Raw genomic sequence first — 17,879 nt, forward strand, 5'->3', positions numbered from 1 at the left:
ACTAAAGGAGGTAGAGGAATAACTAAACATGTGGCACACTGAGCGGAACGGACGGGAGAGACCATGCTAGCAGCTAGCTGAGCTAACTGGTAAGGTAATGAGCCAGAAGTAACAAGTTAATGCCAAGTCTGGAAATAGCAAGAAGTACTGGATTGAAAAAAAAAAAAAAAAAAAAAAGATGGTACTTCACTAGTACAGGAGTATGTAATGGTTTATGAGTTGTTGTACAGGGAATCTAGTTAGTTTTTAGGAGTGTTAGACTGGAGCTAATCTGTAAACGAGCTGTAGAGAAACACACAGCAGCACACGCCAACAGGAAGTGAATTCGCTCACCCAGGAAACAGGATCACATGACATTGTTGAGTCTACGCAGCAGCATTTTATTTTTTTTTCGCATTTCTCAATGCTGTCACAGATCTGTTTTTACCTTGAGACGTCCTGATTGGGCAGGCCTCAGACGTCCTCCAGATGAAGACATATTCACAACCATCTTTGCGGTCAAACATGGGGGTGCCCTGCAAAATCAGACACACGTCCTGTAGACACAGTTCACTGCTGATAACGTGGGTGGGCAGATGGGGACCATAATACTCACTGGGTTGGAATCACACTGGAATATGATGCGTGTCGAGTAGTGGGACGTTGAACCACATGGGTCCCCTTTCTGATACACAATACTGATGGAGCCGCCCTCTGCGACCTGTGGGTTGGACTGGATGTATCCCAGATTAAGACTTTTACCATCAATCACACCACAAGCAGCCACAGGACCCACTGGAGAGCAGAAAAGAACATGTATAACTACAGCCTGAAATTTAGATTTCAGTCCTGATCTGATATACTGTATCCTGCTGTGCAGCAAAGTGTCCACATCGTTCCTGCTATGATTCCTAATATTAGGAACCTGGCAACATAAAACTACCATGTCACAGGTAGTGCAGGTGTTTTAAAAAGTTACTGTTCTTGTAATCCATTAGATTAATCAACTACTTTTTGCAACTAATTGTGTTAGTTTTAATTACTACACATCTGGCATCTGTAACCTCGACTGGATAGATTTGTAAAATGACAAGAGTTTATATAAACATTCGGTCAAGATGCATTTTTGCTCAAAGGTCAATAAACAACTTTACCGAGTTATATATAATATATATTTATATATAAATACCTGATTTTGGAACTTCACACAGGTATCAGGAGTTGTATTTCTGAAGAGCTTAAATTCTGTATCACAGCCCATATAGGAGTCTAACCTCATGCATGTGTGTGTGGACTGGGTGAGGAAACATGGACCAGTGCACTGACCTGGACAGTCGTTCACAGGGGGAAGGGGTTTGCAGACGTTAATGTAAAAGCTGCGTGATTTGCCCTTTTCCGTGTCTAAGGGGATCCAGGGGCTGTCGTCTTCATCCCGGATCAAGCGTCTCAGGTCATACTTGTTACCATGGGTATCTGGAGATATTAGAGAAGGATATTTTACAAGTAATAACCAGACTATCTGTATATACGACACATTTTACTGCACATGCGTAGCCTGAGCTAAGCTTTGTGTGTCCATACCACTGAACTCGCAGTCAACTGGAACAGGGGCGCAGGCCAGAGCCGTGGAGAACTCAAAGAGCACGTTGTGGACCACATGGTTAGGCAGAGAGCTCATGTCTTCTTGCAACAGTTTTAATGATGAGTTAGAGTTTAGATTTAGACTTAGATCGCACACAAAATTAATGGTGAAGGTGTCCCGGGTTGCTGATAGAGAAGAACATTTTTCAGTTAAAAGAGGCTCACCCCCACTTCTAAAACTGTTTCTTACCATTTGACACAAACGAAATTTCCAGTGTTAAAACTGACTTCTGTATCCGTGTTACCTGTGGAATCATCCAGGGTTCCCTTGTACGTCAGCTGGAGTAGACCATCAGTTGAGTACTGGACAGTCTTCTCCACCCCCACCTGGCTGGAGGGATGCCCGTCCTCCAGCTCACATCCAGCCATGCCTCGTCCACATTCTGCCACATCGGAGCAGATATTCACCTGCAGGGTGGCGAGTAGCACAGATCATATTTGACTTTTGAAGGCAACACTACATTTACTTTTAAAAAAAAACTACATCTTCAGAGAGTGTCAGCAAAAACCAAACTATACAAGCTTTTACACCCTGGAATTACCTGCAGGTCTTTCCTGGTAAAATGTTGTGAAAAGTGATTTTATTGTTTTAGAGCTGAAACAGTTAATTTGACTTGTCAGCTAAAAGAACGTGAGATAATTTTCATGAAAATGCCAAATGTAAATATCAAACCATTTCACAACAGCTGCTTTTTGAGGACATGATTTACTGCTGAGGACCGTTCTTACCAGAAAGTCCTTTCCATTTGCACTTGTCTTGTATCCAGTCTTTGTAGTCAAACGCTGAAGGTTGAACTTATAGCCAGTGTTGGGGTCCACCACAGCACAGCTCTGAGACACAATCACACCAAGACAGAAAACACGACGGACCATGTTTCCAATGAATCCAACCAGCTGGAAATACTTCAAATCAAATGTAAGAAGAGGTAAGAACGTGTTAAGTCACATTAGTGAACTCACATTGTCCTTGGTGGTGTGGATGGCACAGGCAGCCGTGGTCTCCCATGTGAAGTGTGCAGTACAGTTCTGGTACATGAGGAACAGTGGGTCGCTAGTCTGCACAGTGGGGGACCCAAAGACAGCATTACACCTCAGACATGTGCAGAAGGTTCAGTGCAAACAAGCTGCAGACTATTATCTAACCTCTGCCTTAGCTGATTTGGAGCAGACCAGCTGGATGCGTGTTGTGTACGTGAGTTTCTGTCCGTCTGACATGCAGACAGAGCCGTCTGTGTACTCCAGCAGCAGCCGGCCCCGTCCCTCTATGGTCGGCCCTCGTTTGAAAACACCCATGTTACTGACTGATACAACTTCCTTAGAAGATCCCTGTGGACAAAAGGGAACAACAGTCACTACATTTCATTTCAATGAAGCTGTTATAAAATCCAGTTCTGTAAAATCCAAGTTTTTATTACATCTATTCAGCAGATAATGCACTGGCTGACCTGTGATGTTATTTTGCAGGCTTTTTATTTAAAAAGTTGCCACTGGCCAAGATTTTCATCAAAGATAAAGTTGTGTTTTTTCAATTTGTGTCTTTATCCACTGCCTACATTTGTGTTGCAACCTAACTACCAGTGATGACCAGGGGTCCCGAGGACAAAACTCATTTTGTCAGTCGAATCATTTAAAGCTTTTGCTTCATATAATTGTACACAACACAGAAAAACAGCTTGGAAGACTAATAACTTTTAGCCTCCATTGCCAACAGAAGTACACATCGTATGCCACGTGTTCTCCTTGTTTCTACTCCCATGCTACTCAGCTCAGCCAAGTCGAGTGTGGAGGTCACGTTTACGGATAAGTATGACCACAACTACATCACTGACGATGCTGTGGCTCAATTTCAGCAACGAACTATAACTGGCCTGTACTATACTACTTCCTGTTACTCAGCCGTTACAGACCTGCTCAGATATGTACTTCGTCTGGCAGACGGACGCATGCTGGTCGCAGCCCGGCACAGGGTTGATAGGCCGGCATATGTTGATGTAATACTTCTTCCGGTTCGTGGTGTCGATCAAATCCAGGGGCGCCCAGTTGCTATCGGAGGAAGGGCGAGACAAGCTGGAGGTAGAAGAAGGTAAAAAAGTAGGTGATGTTGGTATCAATCTTCCTGATTTGCACCAGTGTGTTATGTGTCTATAGATTCAAGAAGTTACTATAATGCTTCTTAGCATATTGTGCCACATGTAGCTGAGCCTTACCTGGATAAGTCATATTGTTCAAGGGTGGTGGGATCTGTCACCAAACACTCATGAGGCCTTTCAGGACAAGCGTAGGACGTATACCAGTGGAAGTTATATGTGTACTGGTCCTCAATCTGGATTCATAGAATTGAGACCAGAGTTAAATTTACAGCTCAGAGGCTCCACATGCAGAGACACAGTCTAAACAATGAAAACAAAACAATAAAGGGAGGAGTTTACCTGGAATTCAGGGTTTCCAGCTCCAGCTTCTGGGTCACAGAGGAAGGAGATGACAGTGGACCTGAGGGTGTGTTCTTTGTTATTGTACTGGGAGCCGTTAGTGTAGGTCAGCTGGATCAGGCCGTCATAGTAGGACAGACGGGAGTTTGCTTCCCCAAGACTCCAATGACTGAAGAGGAAATGCAGCCAAAGAAAACATCATGAGGCTAAAATCATAACATCATTCATGAGGAAAAAAAATAAAATAAATAATAATAATAAAAGAGCTATCCATATGTTCCAGATTATTTGCTAATACTCACATACATGTACAAATTTATGGATCCGCCAACTCACCTCGTTTTGACCTGGCAGGCTCCGGCCTTTTCCGGACAGCCTTCAACGCTGACGGGACCACAGACGTTGATGTAGTACTCATAGTTTCCACTGGTCAGGTTGTAGAAGCCACCGCCGACTTTGGAGAGGGGCGACAAGTCGAAGGAGAAACCTGTGGGGGGAGAGATGATTAAAGTGGACAGGCCGGTCAAACAGTACAAAACTGCAAACAAAGGAACAGATACATGTTGAGACAGCTAGAGGGCAGCACATGCAATGTTTTCAGTGATCATGTGATTTAAAAGGTGTGATGTACAGAGGTTAAAACCTTGGAACTCCCCACCAGGTAATAGAGTTGAGTGTGTTTGTGTGTGTGTGTGAGAGAGAGTGTGTGTCGTACCAGCCTGAGGGTCCTCCACCTTACAGTCGTCTCCCTGTGTCCTTGAGAGGACACATGCAGCAGCAGTGTACCACTCCAGGTCGTAGACACATCCATCAGACGACACACTGCGCAGGACAGGAGCGCTCTCAAGATCTCCTGCAAGAAAACGAGAAGCAGGAAAGAGCAGGAGGAGATTTAGATGTCTAGGGGAAACGTAGCAACACCTTCACAGTCAAACAGGAATTGAGAGAGAGAGAACAACACAGAGCACAAAAGTAATAAACAACATATGTGATGACGACTTATCCGTCTGTTCAACCCACCTGGTTTACATTTGAGGGTCAGGATAGTTTGGATCCTCGTCTTTTTATTGACGCAGAAATTTCCATCAGTATAGACCAGTCTGATGTCATCTCCCACTTTGGTCTTCTGAGGAGAGGAGAGGAAGCTTCCCAGGCTGAGAGCCCCGTGAGCCTTATCTGAAGCAGAGACAGCATCAATAAAATACACTGCTTTGTTGTTAAAAATCAAAAGGTATGACTCTTTATTATAGTTTTATAGGTAACTCCTAAAACAATTTGCCAAGATCCCAAAATAATATGAAGCACTCTCATTTGGTTTGTCTTTTAAAAGACTCTTACCCACGGCACAGATGGAGGCATTGACGGGGCAGCCAGCAGCACCGCCGGCCTGGATGACTTTGTGACAGATGTTCAGGTAGAAACGTGAGTCTGGCTGTGGAGAGTTGGCATCCACCACCTCCCAGTTCCCACTGACATCTGATCCTGAAGCAACATACAGAAACACAGTTGTGGAGTTAGCTTCTTGTCAAAATAAATCAGTTATGAACTTTGTCACAAATCGAGAAATTTATTTAAGGGTTAAGAATGATGCTGCCAGTCAGCCTGGGCAGTGAAAGAATAATGACAAAAAGATAAATATTTAAAAACCTGTGAATTTCCTGCAGTCATGAGAAATAAATTGAGCATCACAAAAAGGAGGGACGTGATAAACTGAGCTGTTAAACTCACCAGGGTATCTTGTGAGGGGTGAAAGGTCATAGTGTTTTTTGCCATCTCGAACCCGACACAGCAGGTCCTCCTTCTCCTTGACGCAGGCGAAGGCCGTCTCCCAGTCAAAGTAATAAGTGCAATCTGTCTCTCCTGTGAAAACGGGATTCCCTCGCCCATTGTTGGCTGCAGAAAAGAGCAAACCACAAATGGATGAAAGAAGCTGGGGGCTGTGAGCTCGTCTAACCATGTTCCTTCTCCACCTCGATGAGGTCAGTGCAAATAAAATTCACATCGTCAACAGCGTCTTTAGAAAGACAACCCATAAGGCTGACTGTGTGCTAAGAAGCTCACATGCGTTCTTGTTGCACTCAAAGTTGATGATGGTCATTCTCTGGAAGCCAGTGGAGCATCTGTCGCCATCTGGGTAAATCAGAGTCAGATCTCCATCTGAGTATCTGCAGAGGAGAGAAACACAGGGAGGGAGAGATTTGACAGCTGTTCATTAATTTCACCAGCGGCCTAATGTGAAGCTGTTCACTGCTGAGACAAATGTAGAAAATAACAAACAGAATAAAACAAACTCAAACTCTTGCAGCTCAAAAATCAGTAGATTTGCTCTGTTTGCTCTGCTCTGTGAAAGTGTTTGTGCTGCAGGTTATACAGTCAATTCAGCACATCACAGCTAAATGTCAAGTTTCAGTATCTGCAGGAACATTTTCACAGCAAACAATCAGCGTGCACATGTAAATTTAACATCTATAACATAAAAGCAAAGCACACAATTGTTTCTGTGCATTAAAGCAGGACTCACTTCTGCTGATCGGATAAATAATCAGTTTATAAATAATAAATACGTATCATGCATCATTGAGTGACCAGACTGTGAGTGTCCACAGATGATTTCCATTGATCTGTAACAGGATGAGTGATAGTGTAACCACATCAGCACAAGAGTCATAAAAACTAAATGAACTAAATATTGGTCACCCCCCTTTTGCTGAAGTGAGCAGAGGTGTCTTTGTTTTCTTCTACTCAGCAGAATCTGTTCATTTTAAAATGGTCATTTATTGCTTCTGTTTCCAAAGAAGCCATCTTTCCTGTCAGTGGCTGCACCCTCATAAATAAATCCTTAGTCTGTGCTGACTGACTAACAGGGACAAACACAGACTCAGACAGTACCGTAACGTCTGGTTCTGATTTCTTCCAGCCACCTTCTTCTGGTTTTGGTTCTTCTTCACCTGGCAGGATGATATAAAGGGCTGGTCGCCACATTCTTTGCTGAGGATCGGTCCACACACGTTCAGGTAGTACACGTAGCTCTCAGGCCCGTTGCTGGACTCAGAGTGTGCATAGTACGGACTGTCTGAAGCTACAAACAGACACACAAACACAAAACGACATTGGAGTTCAGACTAATATCTGCCCAGGGAATAATCTTCATCATAATCTTATCACTACTGCTGTGGATGTCTCCTAGATGAGAGGATTGCTATAACCGCCATTTGTCAAAAGACGGCTCAGATTAACGTGGCTCGATCCAAAGAAGAAGAAAACTCTGCTCCTCTAAAGTTCAGCTGTTCACACCATGGATCTGGAAACGTCTGTAAACACTCCATAGCGTTACAGTGAGATGTACCGTGGGAATTAGTAGTGCTCATGCTAAGCTAACTGGCTGCAGACTTAAAGGTAAATATAACACAGTCCAAACACCAGGATCCAGTTCAGAGCTGGAGCTTGTTGGTGTTTTTTACCCACAGATATGAGAAAAGAAGCTCTGACCTGAAATCAGCAGAGCAAGTGTAGTTAGTAAACCAGTGCCTACATTATGTCACACACACACTGTGACATTGAGTGGAAAAGGTCTTTTCTATGACTAAAAATGAGCTGACAAAAAGCAGGAAGGTCAGAAAGGTTTACTCATAAATTTACTTCCTCTAATGGCGACTAAAAAAAGCAAAACTATGAGCCAATAATTCCTGGAGGTTAAATATGTAACGATGGATAATAATCTTAAAAACACAAAAACAGTAGTCTCAGTTTTCATTTGATTTGATGTATCTGTAGAGAAAGTATGTTAAATGAGATATACAGGATTAAAACAGGAAATAAATGAACAAAACAGCCAGTATCATTAAAATGTGGTAGTTTGAGACCCTTGATTTAGAGGCAGGGCCACCTACAGCTCAAGGTGAGAGGTGTTAGGTCTATGGAGATGTCGTGCTGTTCGCTGGTCAGTTTGCAGCTATGGCTCTCCAGATAGTCCCTGTGGCAGGCGTACTCCGTCACCCACTCCACCTCGTACCGGCAGTTGGACTTTGCTGTCATCTTAGGGAGGCTGCCCTGCGAAACCAAACATCACTTCCAGTTAAGGACGAAACAGCAGAAGGACATGAACGGCAGGTAACAACAAAACAAGCAGCAGGGAAAGTTGAATCTAAGCATCTCTACAAAAGCAGATTTTAACTTACTGAGTGTCTGCTTGATGGACAGATGAAAGTGATGGTCACAGCAGGATCGTGTCCCTCACAGATGTCTGCAGGAGTCGAACCTGCACCGCCTTCATACTTTAACCTCAGTCTTCAGGAGAGAAGACAGAGATAGTCATAAAAACACTGAAAACAGCAAAGCACATCTAAACCCAAAGCAAGAGAAAGGGAGACTCTACAGTCCAGCTGACAAGGGAGACAACGTTCATGGAGACAGTACCTGTCGCTGGACAGCAGCTCTAGACCTTCGGTGGGGGAGCCCATGTTGTAGGAGCCTTGGCTGGTGATGAGACAAGCTGCAGAGCCCTGTGGACAGGATTTACCTGGAAGGTCTGAGAGAAGAGGAAAAAGGAAAGAAACATTACACTGAATCCACAAATAGGGACTAACAGTAATGCAGACGCCACCACAGTGGGTCCCTGGATGCCATGATTGGCTCACAGGCACAGTGGGCAGGGACTATACCCATCACTCCATGACTTTAGATCCCGGCAGCCTTTCGTTCCTAAAAATCTCAAACAGGCTCAAATATAAACAGAAAGTAAGAAACAAGAAAACTTGTCTGGCAGATGCACAAGAGCTGATCTGTGAGCTCACATGGTAAATCTCATAAAATGAACTTTAATCAAGCTCAGTGCAGTTTAGAAAACAGCTAATTAGTTGAAACCTATTTAAAATCAAATGCCAGAAAATATTTAATCCGTCATCTCACGGCCCCCCTTCCTTCGGGCACTCACTGAGGCTGCGGCAGATGTTGATGTAGAAGTCGATGCTGTCGTCGCCGTCGTCCACCAGATAGCCATCGCTCACTTTGATCAGAGGGTTGAGGTCGTGCTTCTTACCGTCCGAGTCGAACACGTAGCAGGGCACCTGGAAACAGAGCAGCTCGGTTTCATATTGAGACCATTTTAAATAAAAAGATTAAAGGATAAAGTGCCTGTCAAGATGCTAACTGCTGATCGATGAGGCCACATGTAATAAAATTCACCTCTAATCTGTAAAATGACAAATGATTAATGCAGCAACTTAGTAAAGCTTCGTCAGATAATCAGGGCTTCAAATTAGAGAAAACACAGTTTCCTGTTTTTAATCACTGAGACGTTCTGTGATAAATGAACCATTTAAAATTATTAAGCAATTAACTTAAACCCTCAATTTACAGACGTGTCAACCTTTACTGTCATAACCTGTTTCTCTTTGGAAACAGGTATCTGTGGTTAAACAACCAGGTTTCCTTTATTTCACACATGTAAAGCGTCACAGTGACAATGTGAAGTAGATGCTGTGGGCAGGTAACTTTCTGTTTCCTCTCCAACACCTCTACAAATCATCGCCTCACATTTCACACCAGCCCCTCAGACGCAGCAACAGTTTCATTCTTTGTTCCACATAAACCACCTCAGAGTCCACCTGCCCAGCACATGTTCCACCACAGACCTCTTTGTGTGGCTTGAACTTGTCTTTCTTGCAGGCGCTGTAGGTCCTCCACTCAAAGTAATGCACACACTGAGACAGGGCGACAAACTCCGGGGTGCCCTGCAGAAACAGACACAGGAACACGAATAAGATGCAAATTCTCCTGTTGGTAGATGTGATTACCAGATTACATTGGTGTGGAACATGCAGCTCTGGATCCTGCACAAACTGTTTAAAGCAAAGAAAAGCAAAGATTCCTGACAGGTGGATACTTTCTCTTTATCAGCAGCAAAGTTCTGCTGAACCTAATAATCATCACATTAGACTCATCACTTCTTCCTTTCAGGACTAAATGGGTTTTTGCAATTTCACAAAAGTCACTTTCGTTTCTCCACATCAGAATTAAATTAAAAATGTCCGCCCGATCATCTTCTGCTGAGACGAAAAACTCAACAGGAAATGACAGACTAATGTCAGCCCACCACCTTCCCCCAGAAACTGCAGTCATACACGCCACTGACTCAAGATAGACAGCAGGTGACCCACATTTTCCCCTTCACACCGCTTCCTTTCATTGCAGCTGGCAGCAGCAACCACGCATCAGTTTAGGGTTTGCAGTTTTGTTTCAGCGGAAGAGAGACCTCAGTTTAATTTCGACTCATTAAAGTCTGAGTCAGATGAAAGCTCAAAAACACTGGATGGTGTTTACCCTTCGTGTCAGTTCAACCACATCAAATGTGTCAATCTAATTTATTTTTGCCAAGTCAGAAAATAGAGAAAGAAATAACAAAAACAGCTTGAACACATGAAGATTTGCTTAGTATTTAACAACATGGATCTTAACGCTCAAACATCTATTATTTTTCACTGAAACCTCGAGGAAATCGATTAATTCGATTATGGGACCTGCTCCGCCTGGGGATCATTGTTCCACACGGACCACGATCGCCGTCGCACAACGCATTTCAGTTTAAAATGTTGGCGTTATGGCAGAGAGCAACACTGTCTGTAAAAGGCAGGAAATGTCCAAAGTCTGGGATCATTTCAAACTTAAAAAAGACGCCAACACGGTGCGACGTGTGTGTTTTAAACTACAACACCACTTCATCAATGCTTCAACATCTGGACAGAAAGTATCCAGTTGTGAACCAGACAAGGTAACGTCATTTCGAGGTAACACGTCGTTTACACAATAGTGTTATTGTTTCAAAATGCAAAAGTCTATTTTACCCGATTACTCGAGTAACTGCTGGAAGATTTGTTAGAATATTTGACTCCAATAATAATCAATAGCTGCAGCCCCAAGTGTCAATAATCAACTGAAGCTGACACAGTGCAGTATGTCCTCATGACCAGGCCAGACCACATCAATTAGCTAAAGCTAAACACTATTTTCACTGCAGCCGAAACGTAAAGTTTAAACACCACTGAAAGGAAACTGCACCAGTGTTACGCTTGTGTCACGGCTCGCACGCTCGTTGTGCGTTCACTCACTTATTCATTCGTTCATTCGTTCATGCAGGCAAATGAGGTTTTCTAATAGAGATGTCACAGTGTGCCTCATGCCATCATATCATCAAATGATAAAACAAAACAGCCAAGTCTAAAGAAGCAGTCGTCAACTCTTGTGTTACCTTTTACTTCAGGAAAACAATATAACTGAAGTCCCTCAGTACTTACTAACCCACGTCTGTGAACAACACAAGGAAGGTTTCTATTATTTCACATTGTCTAAACTTGTGTTTTCAACTGGAAATGAAAAACTAACCTCAGACAAGAAAAGGGAGTTCTTTAACTAAAGCATGTTCTTTAACCTCCCAGTACCTGACCAGTAATGTGCTGGGCTGTTAGCAGTGCTATGGCAGCTGCTGCTACAGTCCAGCTGACCAGTCAAAACAAAACAACCAATCAATTACTTCAGTATTTCCCGTCTATTACTATAATCCAGCCGCTTGGCGAAGCATGAATAGTCTGTTTTCGTCTGTGTGTGTGTACCATAGATTTCCCACACTGGAAGCTGATGCTGGTCTGAATGTTGTTGCTGCTTCCAGGACATTTTTCTGTGCTGTTGTAATCCATCACCGAGGCAGACGTCCTCTTCAGGGACAGCTCACCTGCACAATGAGGACAGAAACACAGAGTCAGATACAGGACAAACACTCTCGGGGCCTTTAGTTTGTTAATAACTAGAACACAAGCACTGCAAGATGAACAAATGGATAATAATTTCATTTGAATGTTTACTTTCTCTTTCACTCCAAAAGCAGATTAGAGGTTTGCAGACAGAATGAATCTTTTCAACCCTTTTTTTTTTTGATTGTTGTATGTTTTACTACTCTGGATAATCCCACACACATTATGTGGAGCTACAAAAAGAGAAAATCTGATCAAATCGAAGCCTAAACACACAAAGCTGAACGCTCTGATTCTCAGACAGTCCGGCAGACTAATGTCTTAACCCAGCAACCTTCAACATGCAAGATAAACCTCTGTACCACAACACCCCGACCCTGCTGTCTGTACAGTCTTCATTTATCATCGAAACACAAACAGGGTAGTGGGAAACGTCCTGCACGAAGCCTCCGGCTGGATTTAAGACTCAGAGTAGGCCAGCTAAGGGAACCACAGAGTTACTGCTGTCTGGAAATGTGTTACCACATGTACAGCTGCACTGCTGCATCAGCAGTAAGAAATAGGAACGAGTATCAGACATACAGTAACATGATTTGTAAAACATATGAAAGTCCCTATTGTATTTAGAAATCTTGTCATTTGCAGCCAGTTTAAGAGAAACGTAGGAGCTCTTGACTTGTGTTTGAGAGTCACATCTGTCGGGACTCCCATCAGCCCTCACTCTGCCAATAAAAGGACTGTACCTGATCAACACTGTGACCTACTAACACCAAAACCACCAGGACCGTGTTGATCATTAAACCGTTCAGAGGTCCCGTCCTCAGAGCAGAGTCTGAACATGTTCTCTGATTCCAGCTGTCACTAACTTCTGGTATTAACATGTACTTGTCTTACAAAAAAAAAAAAAAAAAAACAGAAAGGTAATCAATAATACATAATAACTTCAATACTTTCACATGAAAATGTGACAATTTGTTGAGTAAACATCATTAATGGTCACTTTTCCCTTCATACAGTGAGACGAGTGATTATCAGCCCAAATATTTTAATTTGAGGAAGAACAAGAGACAATGTCCAAATGTGAAGATGGACTTCATGTGGTTTGTGAAGAGACAGCAACAATAAAGCTTTAAGTAAGAAGTACACACACAGAGAGAGAGACAGAGAGAGACAGAGAGAGACAGAGACAGAGAGAGAGAGAGACAGAGACAGAGAGAGAGAGAGAGAGAGAGAGAGAGAGAGAGAGAGAGAGAGAGATGTGCGTCTGTGTGTTGATGAGCTTTTCTGCCTGATGATGTGTCACGTGAAAAGTCAGCCGGTATGATTAAACTCTGACTCATCTGACCACTCTGCTGATTTGCCATCTCTTCATTCTTTGCTTTTTAATCTTCCTCTTAAAAAAAAAAAAAATCACTCAAATCGAATGAGCGATTCCTAATAAGATAAGCTGGAGCAACTAATAAGATAAGTTGCCGTTCAGTGAGCAACACAGCTCTTTGTCACAGTCAAACACCAGTTTGTCCAGGGGGAGGTCACGGCCTCAGACTACAGGATTACGTCTTGTTGTGGGACTCTGAAATAATTCTGTTTGGCAGCCTGTCTTCTTTAAAAAAAGTCAGGGGCAAAAACCAAAGACACAACTAAAGTTGAGAAACAAACCCAGACACTCACAGGAAGTGTGTGTCAACCTTTAAGAGGTTAGAGCAGGATTTCTACAAAAACAGAAGCTGAACACAAAGCTTCAAAACATTTTTAAAAATCAATCAGCAGTTCTTCACCAAATTGTAGAAATGATCATAATCAAGTGATCATTGCTGATGAATCCCTGCTGACTAATTTCTCTAATTTTATAACATTTGTGGCTCCTGTTTTTCTGCTTCCAGACAGAAACGCTGGGAGAAAATGAATAAGGCAGATCTATCACTCTGAAAAATAATAATAATGTTTGATGAGTAATCAATCAGGCCTATCATCAGTCTACTGACGGACACACACGTGTTAGGACTTCATGTTAAAGACCTAAACAACAGCAAAGACATGAGTGTGTTGGTATGAAAGACCTGATGATACAGAGGTGCTGAGACCCAGCAGGGTGTCTGAGGCAGAGATGTGGATCTTGCTGACACACAGCAGCAGCAGATTCAGCCTCATCAGCACAGAGAAGAGGTCTGCTAATGTACAGATGAAGCTCTCAAACACCGACACATACGGCAGCGCTTCTCTTGGCATTTAGAAAACCCCTCAGCACATTTGATGCTGTTTTTTTTAATTTTTAAATCAACAACCTCAGACACACAGCACGGCTGCACCAACAGTAACTATCTGCTCACAGAGCAGATCCCCAAACAGTCTCACAAGGTTTAGAAATGCTATCAACATAAAGCCAGACCACTCACTGCTGATTTCATGCCTTACACACAAACACACCAGATGGAAAGTGCACGACCAAACTAAGCAAACATGACTGAAACAATAGCACCACAGCTGCCCACACACAACAGCCTCTGACATGTAGTTTTTGTTTCCCCAACAGGTTCACTAAACCGTGCACCAACAGCACGTCAGCTCACATATACTGTCCGAACGGTTTTCAAAAAAACTTGAAGCAGGAAGGATTTCAGATTTTAACAGAGCAGTATAATGGGCTGGGTGGAATACAGACTGTCAGGAGGACTGTGAAGGTAAACTCTTAACCTGTGGCCTGCTCTAAAAAGGAGACAAAGTTCACTCTTATAATATTTAAATGGCTGTACAGAGGCTAAGAGCCTGTGAGGAAACTGAAGCATAGAAAGGATCGCAGAGATTTTGTGGAAATCTGAATCTTAAAACAAACCTGGATGGAAACGTGGCAGATATCAGCTAAGTGGAAAATATCCAGTGAAGAAGATAAAGTGACGTTTGGCCACAGTGGGTCACATCAGCACAAAAACAGCCGTTAGCTCTGGAGCCTCTTGTTAAGACCTTGTGTCTTTTTACTGTGTTCAGGTATTAACCCTCCAGTGATGATGCCGTCATGATATGACCACACCTGGTCCCAGTGTACCCCAGTGGACTGTACTCACCCACAGACTGTTTCTTGTTGGTGGTGAGGTTTCGAGCGCAGACGCCGGCGCTGGGGCCACAGTCGGTTGGTGGTGAAGAGTCACAGAGCTTAAACGTGTAGCTGACTTTATTATCCTGGTCTATTGCCTCCCACTTGTAACTGCAAAAGATCAGAAAATAAGTTAAATAAAAGTAAAGAAGAACGTTTGCTCTCTGATTAATAATAAGTGAGACTTCCTTAGACACCAGGGTGATATCTGTGCTTGTTTTGTGTAACTACACCCCAATAATATTCAGTTTACAATAATATAATACAGAAAACATCAGCAAGAACCAACAGTTAGTTTGCTAATTATGTTTTGTTTTGTTTGTTATTGATTATTACCAATTTGCATGGACACAAAACACAGACTAATGTGAGACTGACCCTTTTGTCTCCTTTCTTTCATATACTATCTTGCATTTAAGAAGATAAAAATAGATCTGAGCTAATTAAAGCAGCTACAGCTGGAAAAATGTGCACAGGTACGTGTACATGTGACCCACTGCGTACTAAGACACAAGGAAATGACACAGGCCTGGCCTTACAGGTTGACCTGGTTATCATTCCTGCCTTACTGCAAGTCAATATTTAAACAGCACTTTCAGCTCAACGACTGTTCAATCTGTTTGTTTGCAGTATTTAACGCCAATCGGCGGTGGAAGAAAGAAGTACTCCGATCCTTTAAAACTACTTTGACCACACTGTGAAAGTACTCCGTTAGAAGTAAAAGTGCTGCACTGAATATATTACGAAAGTAAAGTGTACTTACTACTAGAAAATGTACTGTTTAGAGAGTAAAATAGTATCAGTCATCCATTTATGCACATATTCATTACAGATGTTAGTTTTAGCTGATCTACATATGACAGCAAAAAATTATGATTTAATATAAAATATAAAATGTTGAGTATCTCATGGTTTCTGTCAGTTTAATTGGTATTTGGCACATTTTCTAAGATCTTTCCCCTTCGAAATGCAGCGCAATAGAAGTAAAAGTATCATGGACTGGAAGTACCCAGGTAGTTCAAGTAGTACCTGAGTAAAAGCATAACGTAGCTAACTGTTAGCATTAGCAGTCACGTTACAGTTTTAAGAGCATTAGCCGTAAGCTAGGCTACACTTTTAGCTTGTTAAAAACTACAACAACCATCGACTCGTTGGGCTCGAAAACGTTTTGCAGCTCATTTAATCAAACATCTCTGTGTTTTCCGACCTGCACAGATCCTGGTACCACAGGCTGCCGCCGTCCTCCGCCGCTGCCCGGACCAACAAACATCCCAGACACGGCCCGAACCAAAGCAGCAGCTTCGGCAGCGGCCAGCGATTCGATTTCCAGTGAAATAACATGTTTCTGTTGCGAACAGAGTCTGTGGAGCCTAACACGACATGATACAGCAGAGTCTGTCTGCTCGGGACCGAATCAATAGGAAGTGAAGCCGTCACATGACTGGACGTCACATGACTGCCATGATGGTGACTGGTGCGGCGTTCATGGAGCGTAGGAAAACTGAAACCGTTCAAAAAGGAAGGAGGACGTTATTGGATAATAATACAATACTCAAACACTATTTAAAGTCCTGAATTAAAAATATTACTTAAGTAAATGTATTTAAGTATAAAAAAGGTAGATTCTTATTATTTATGCATTATTGTGTAAGCAATATATTACTGTTGTGGTTCTTTAGCTATATTGTCGCTGCAGTTACTGTTTTCATTATACATCACTGGTTAAGATTTATTTCTCAATTATACTTAAACAATAAGGAGATAAACTAAATATCAACAAAGAAAAAACAGCAAATACTCAGATTTGAGAGGTTTTAACCATGAAAGGTTAGATTTTAAGTTAGATGAATTAATCAGCTGATGGTTTCAGACTCCTTCCATGAGTACACATTTGGTACTTGGTTAATAAAAATGATTCTGTATTTAGATGACACATAACGTTACATTAGACAACTCACCATATGTCCTCTACTGACTAGGCTTTATTAATGACAGCTAGCAGTATAGATGTGCAGTATTTCTAGTTAGAGGTCTACTTGTATGTAAGGTCTAGGGTCCCTGAATGCAACGTTTGCTATGGCACATAGCCAGACACATTGCAGGGAGACAGTTTTGAGCAGGGTAATCCTGTAGTTACCCCTCGGCACATGTTACTCAAACCATAACAGTCTTTATATTTACATTTTCACGTAGTACTTTAGGGAGAGTTAGTTCTTAATGGGGCAGAAAACTGCACCTGTGCCTGAACGCCACAGCAAAGGGAAACCATTTCTCATTTCCTTATTTAAGAGTCTTCAGCTGTACAGTTGATGTGTCATATTACACCACCTAGTGGGTAGTTTGGGAGCCACAAAACCCTCATTCATCATGCACTGAAAGAAAATCAGACAGCTTCTTCATTTAGGGTCTAAACAAATTAAAAATAGGAATCTTTTTCCTCTGGTACATTTTCAGTCATAGACATGTTTGCTCCTACACCATTCCTTTGCATTAAAATCCAAAATTCAGAGTGAAAAGCTTCATTTGTGACATCAACACCATTAAAATGTAGAAAAATATCAGCTAAAGGTGACAGTGTTGCAATTACTCAAATTCACTCATAATCGCTGTCTTGCATTGCCCTTTACAAATCTTTGTTTGACTGCAAATGGACAGAAGGTAAAAAGACAAATGATGAAACACCACAAGTGAAAAAAATATGAACCGAACCATGAAGCTGTTTTGAACCATTGTTTATCTTCTATCATACTCCCGCTGTGATGGGTACGTTACAGCATATGACATGTCTGTGTAAAAATGACTACAACAGTTTATTATTGCTATGATAACAGCAGGTATACAACAACAAAACAAACCTAACAACAGGCATTCGTGCACATAAACAACCACTTGTGTACAAAAACCTGACATACAGTTCACATCTGTCTGTGTGGGTCTGGTTTTCTCTGTAGGAGGGGCTACAGTAAGAGGACAGACCGCCTGTCAACACTGTAC

At 42.3% G+C, this 17,879-nt stretch overlaps 1 protein-coding gene across 1 annotated transcript in view; it reads right to left on the reverse strand.

The window, feature by feature from the left end:
- Positions 1 to 16,329, reverse strand: part of igf2r (insulin-like growth factor 2 receptor) — a 31,751-nt gene extending 15,422 nt beyond the window's left edge. The window contains exons 1-26 of the mRNA XM_026318158.2: positions 16,093 to 16,329; positions 14,857 to 14,996; positions 11,657 to 11,775; positions 9,683 to 9,781; positions 8,983 to 9,115; positions 8,466 to 8,577; positions 8,228 to 8,336; positions 7,940 to 8,099; positions 6,939 to 7,128; positions 6,111 to 6,214; positions 5,778 to 5,942; positions 5,388 to 5,531; positions 5,070 to 5,225; positions 4,765 to 4,902; positions 4,386 to 4,536; positions 4,050 to 4,218; positions 3,828 to 3,943; positions 3,528 to 3,687; positions 2,764 to 2,946; positions 2,581 to 2,676; positions 2,350 to 2,451; positions 1,866 to 2,028; positions 1,561 to 1,746; positions 1,306 to 1,452; positions 596 to 774; positions 428 to 515 (exon numbers count right to left, since the gene is read on the reverse strand). Of these exons, the coding sequence (XP_026173943.1) occupies positions 428 to 515; positions 596 to 774; positions 1,306 to 1,452; positions 1,561 to 1,746; positions 1,866 to 2,028; positions 2,350 to 2,451; positions 2,581 to 2,676; positions 2,764 to 2,946; positions 3,528 to 3,687; positions 3,828 to 3,943; positions 4,050 to 4,218; positions 4,386 to 4,536; positions 4,765 to 4,902; positions 5,070 to 5,225; positions 5,388 to 5,531; positions 5,778 to 5,942; positions 6,111 to 6,214; positions 6,939 to 7,128; positions 7,940 to 8,099; positions 8,228 to 8,336; positions 8,466 to 8,577; positions 8,983 to 9,115; positions 9,683 to 9,781; positions 11,657 to 11,775; positions 14,857 to 14,996; positions 16,093 to 16,226 (3,643 nt within the window). The 5' untranslated portion in view covers positions 16,227 to 16,329. The remainder of the gene's footprint in view (positions 1 to 427; positions 516 to 595; positions 775 to 1,305; positions 1,453 to 1,560; positions 1,747 to 1,865; positions 2,029 to 2,349; positions 2,452 to 2,580; positions 2,677 to 2,763; positions 2,947 to 3,527; positions 3,688 to 3,827; positions 3,944 to 4,049; positions 4,219 to 4,385; positions 4,537 to 4,764; positions 4,903 to 5,069; positions 5,226 to 5,387; positions 5,532 to 5,777; positions 5,943 to 6,110; positions 6,215 to 6,938; positions 7,129 to 7,939; positions 8,100 to 8,227; positions 8,337 to 8,465; positions 8,578 to 8,982; positions 9,116 to 9,682; positions 9,782 to 11,656; positions 11,776 to 14,856; positions 14,997 to 16,092) is intronic.
- Between the last annotated feature and the right edge of the window lie 1,550 nt (positions 16,330 to 17,879).

This window comes from Mastacembelus armatus, chromosome 24 (assembly GCF_900324485.2).
Source record: "Mastacembelus armatus chromosome 24, fMasArm1.2, whole genome shotgun sequence".
NCBI classification, from domain to species: Eukaryota; Metazoa; Chordata; class Actinopteri; order Synbranchiformes; family Mastacembelidae; genus Mastacembelus; species Mastacembelus armatus.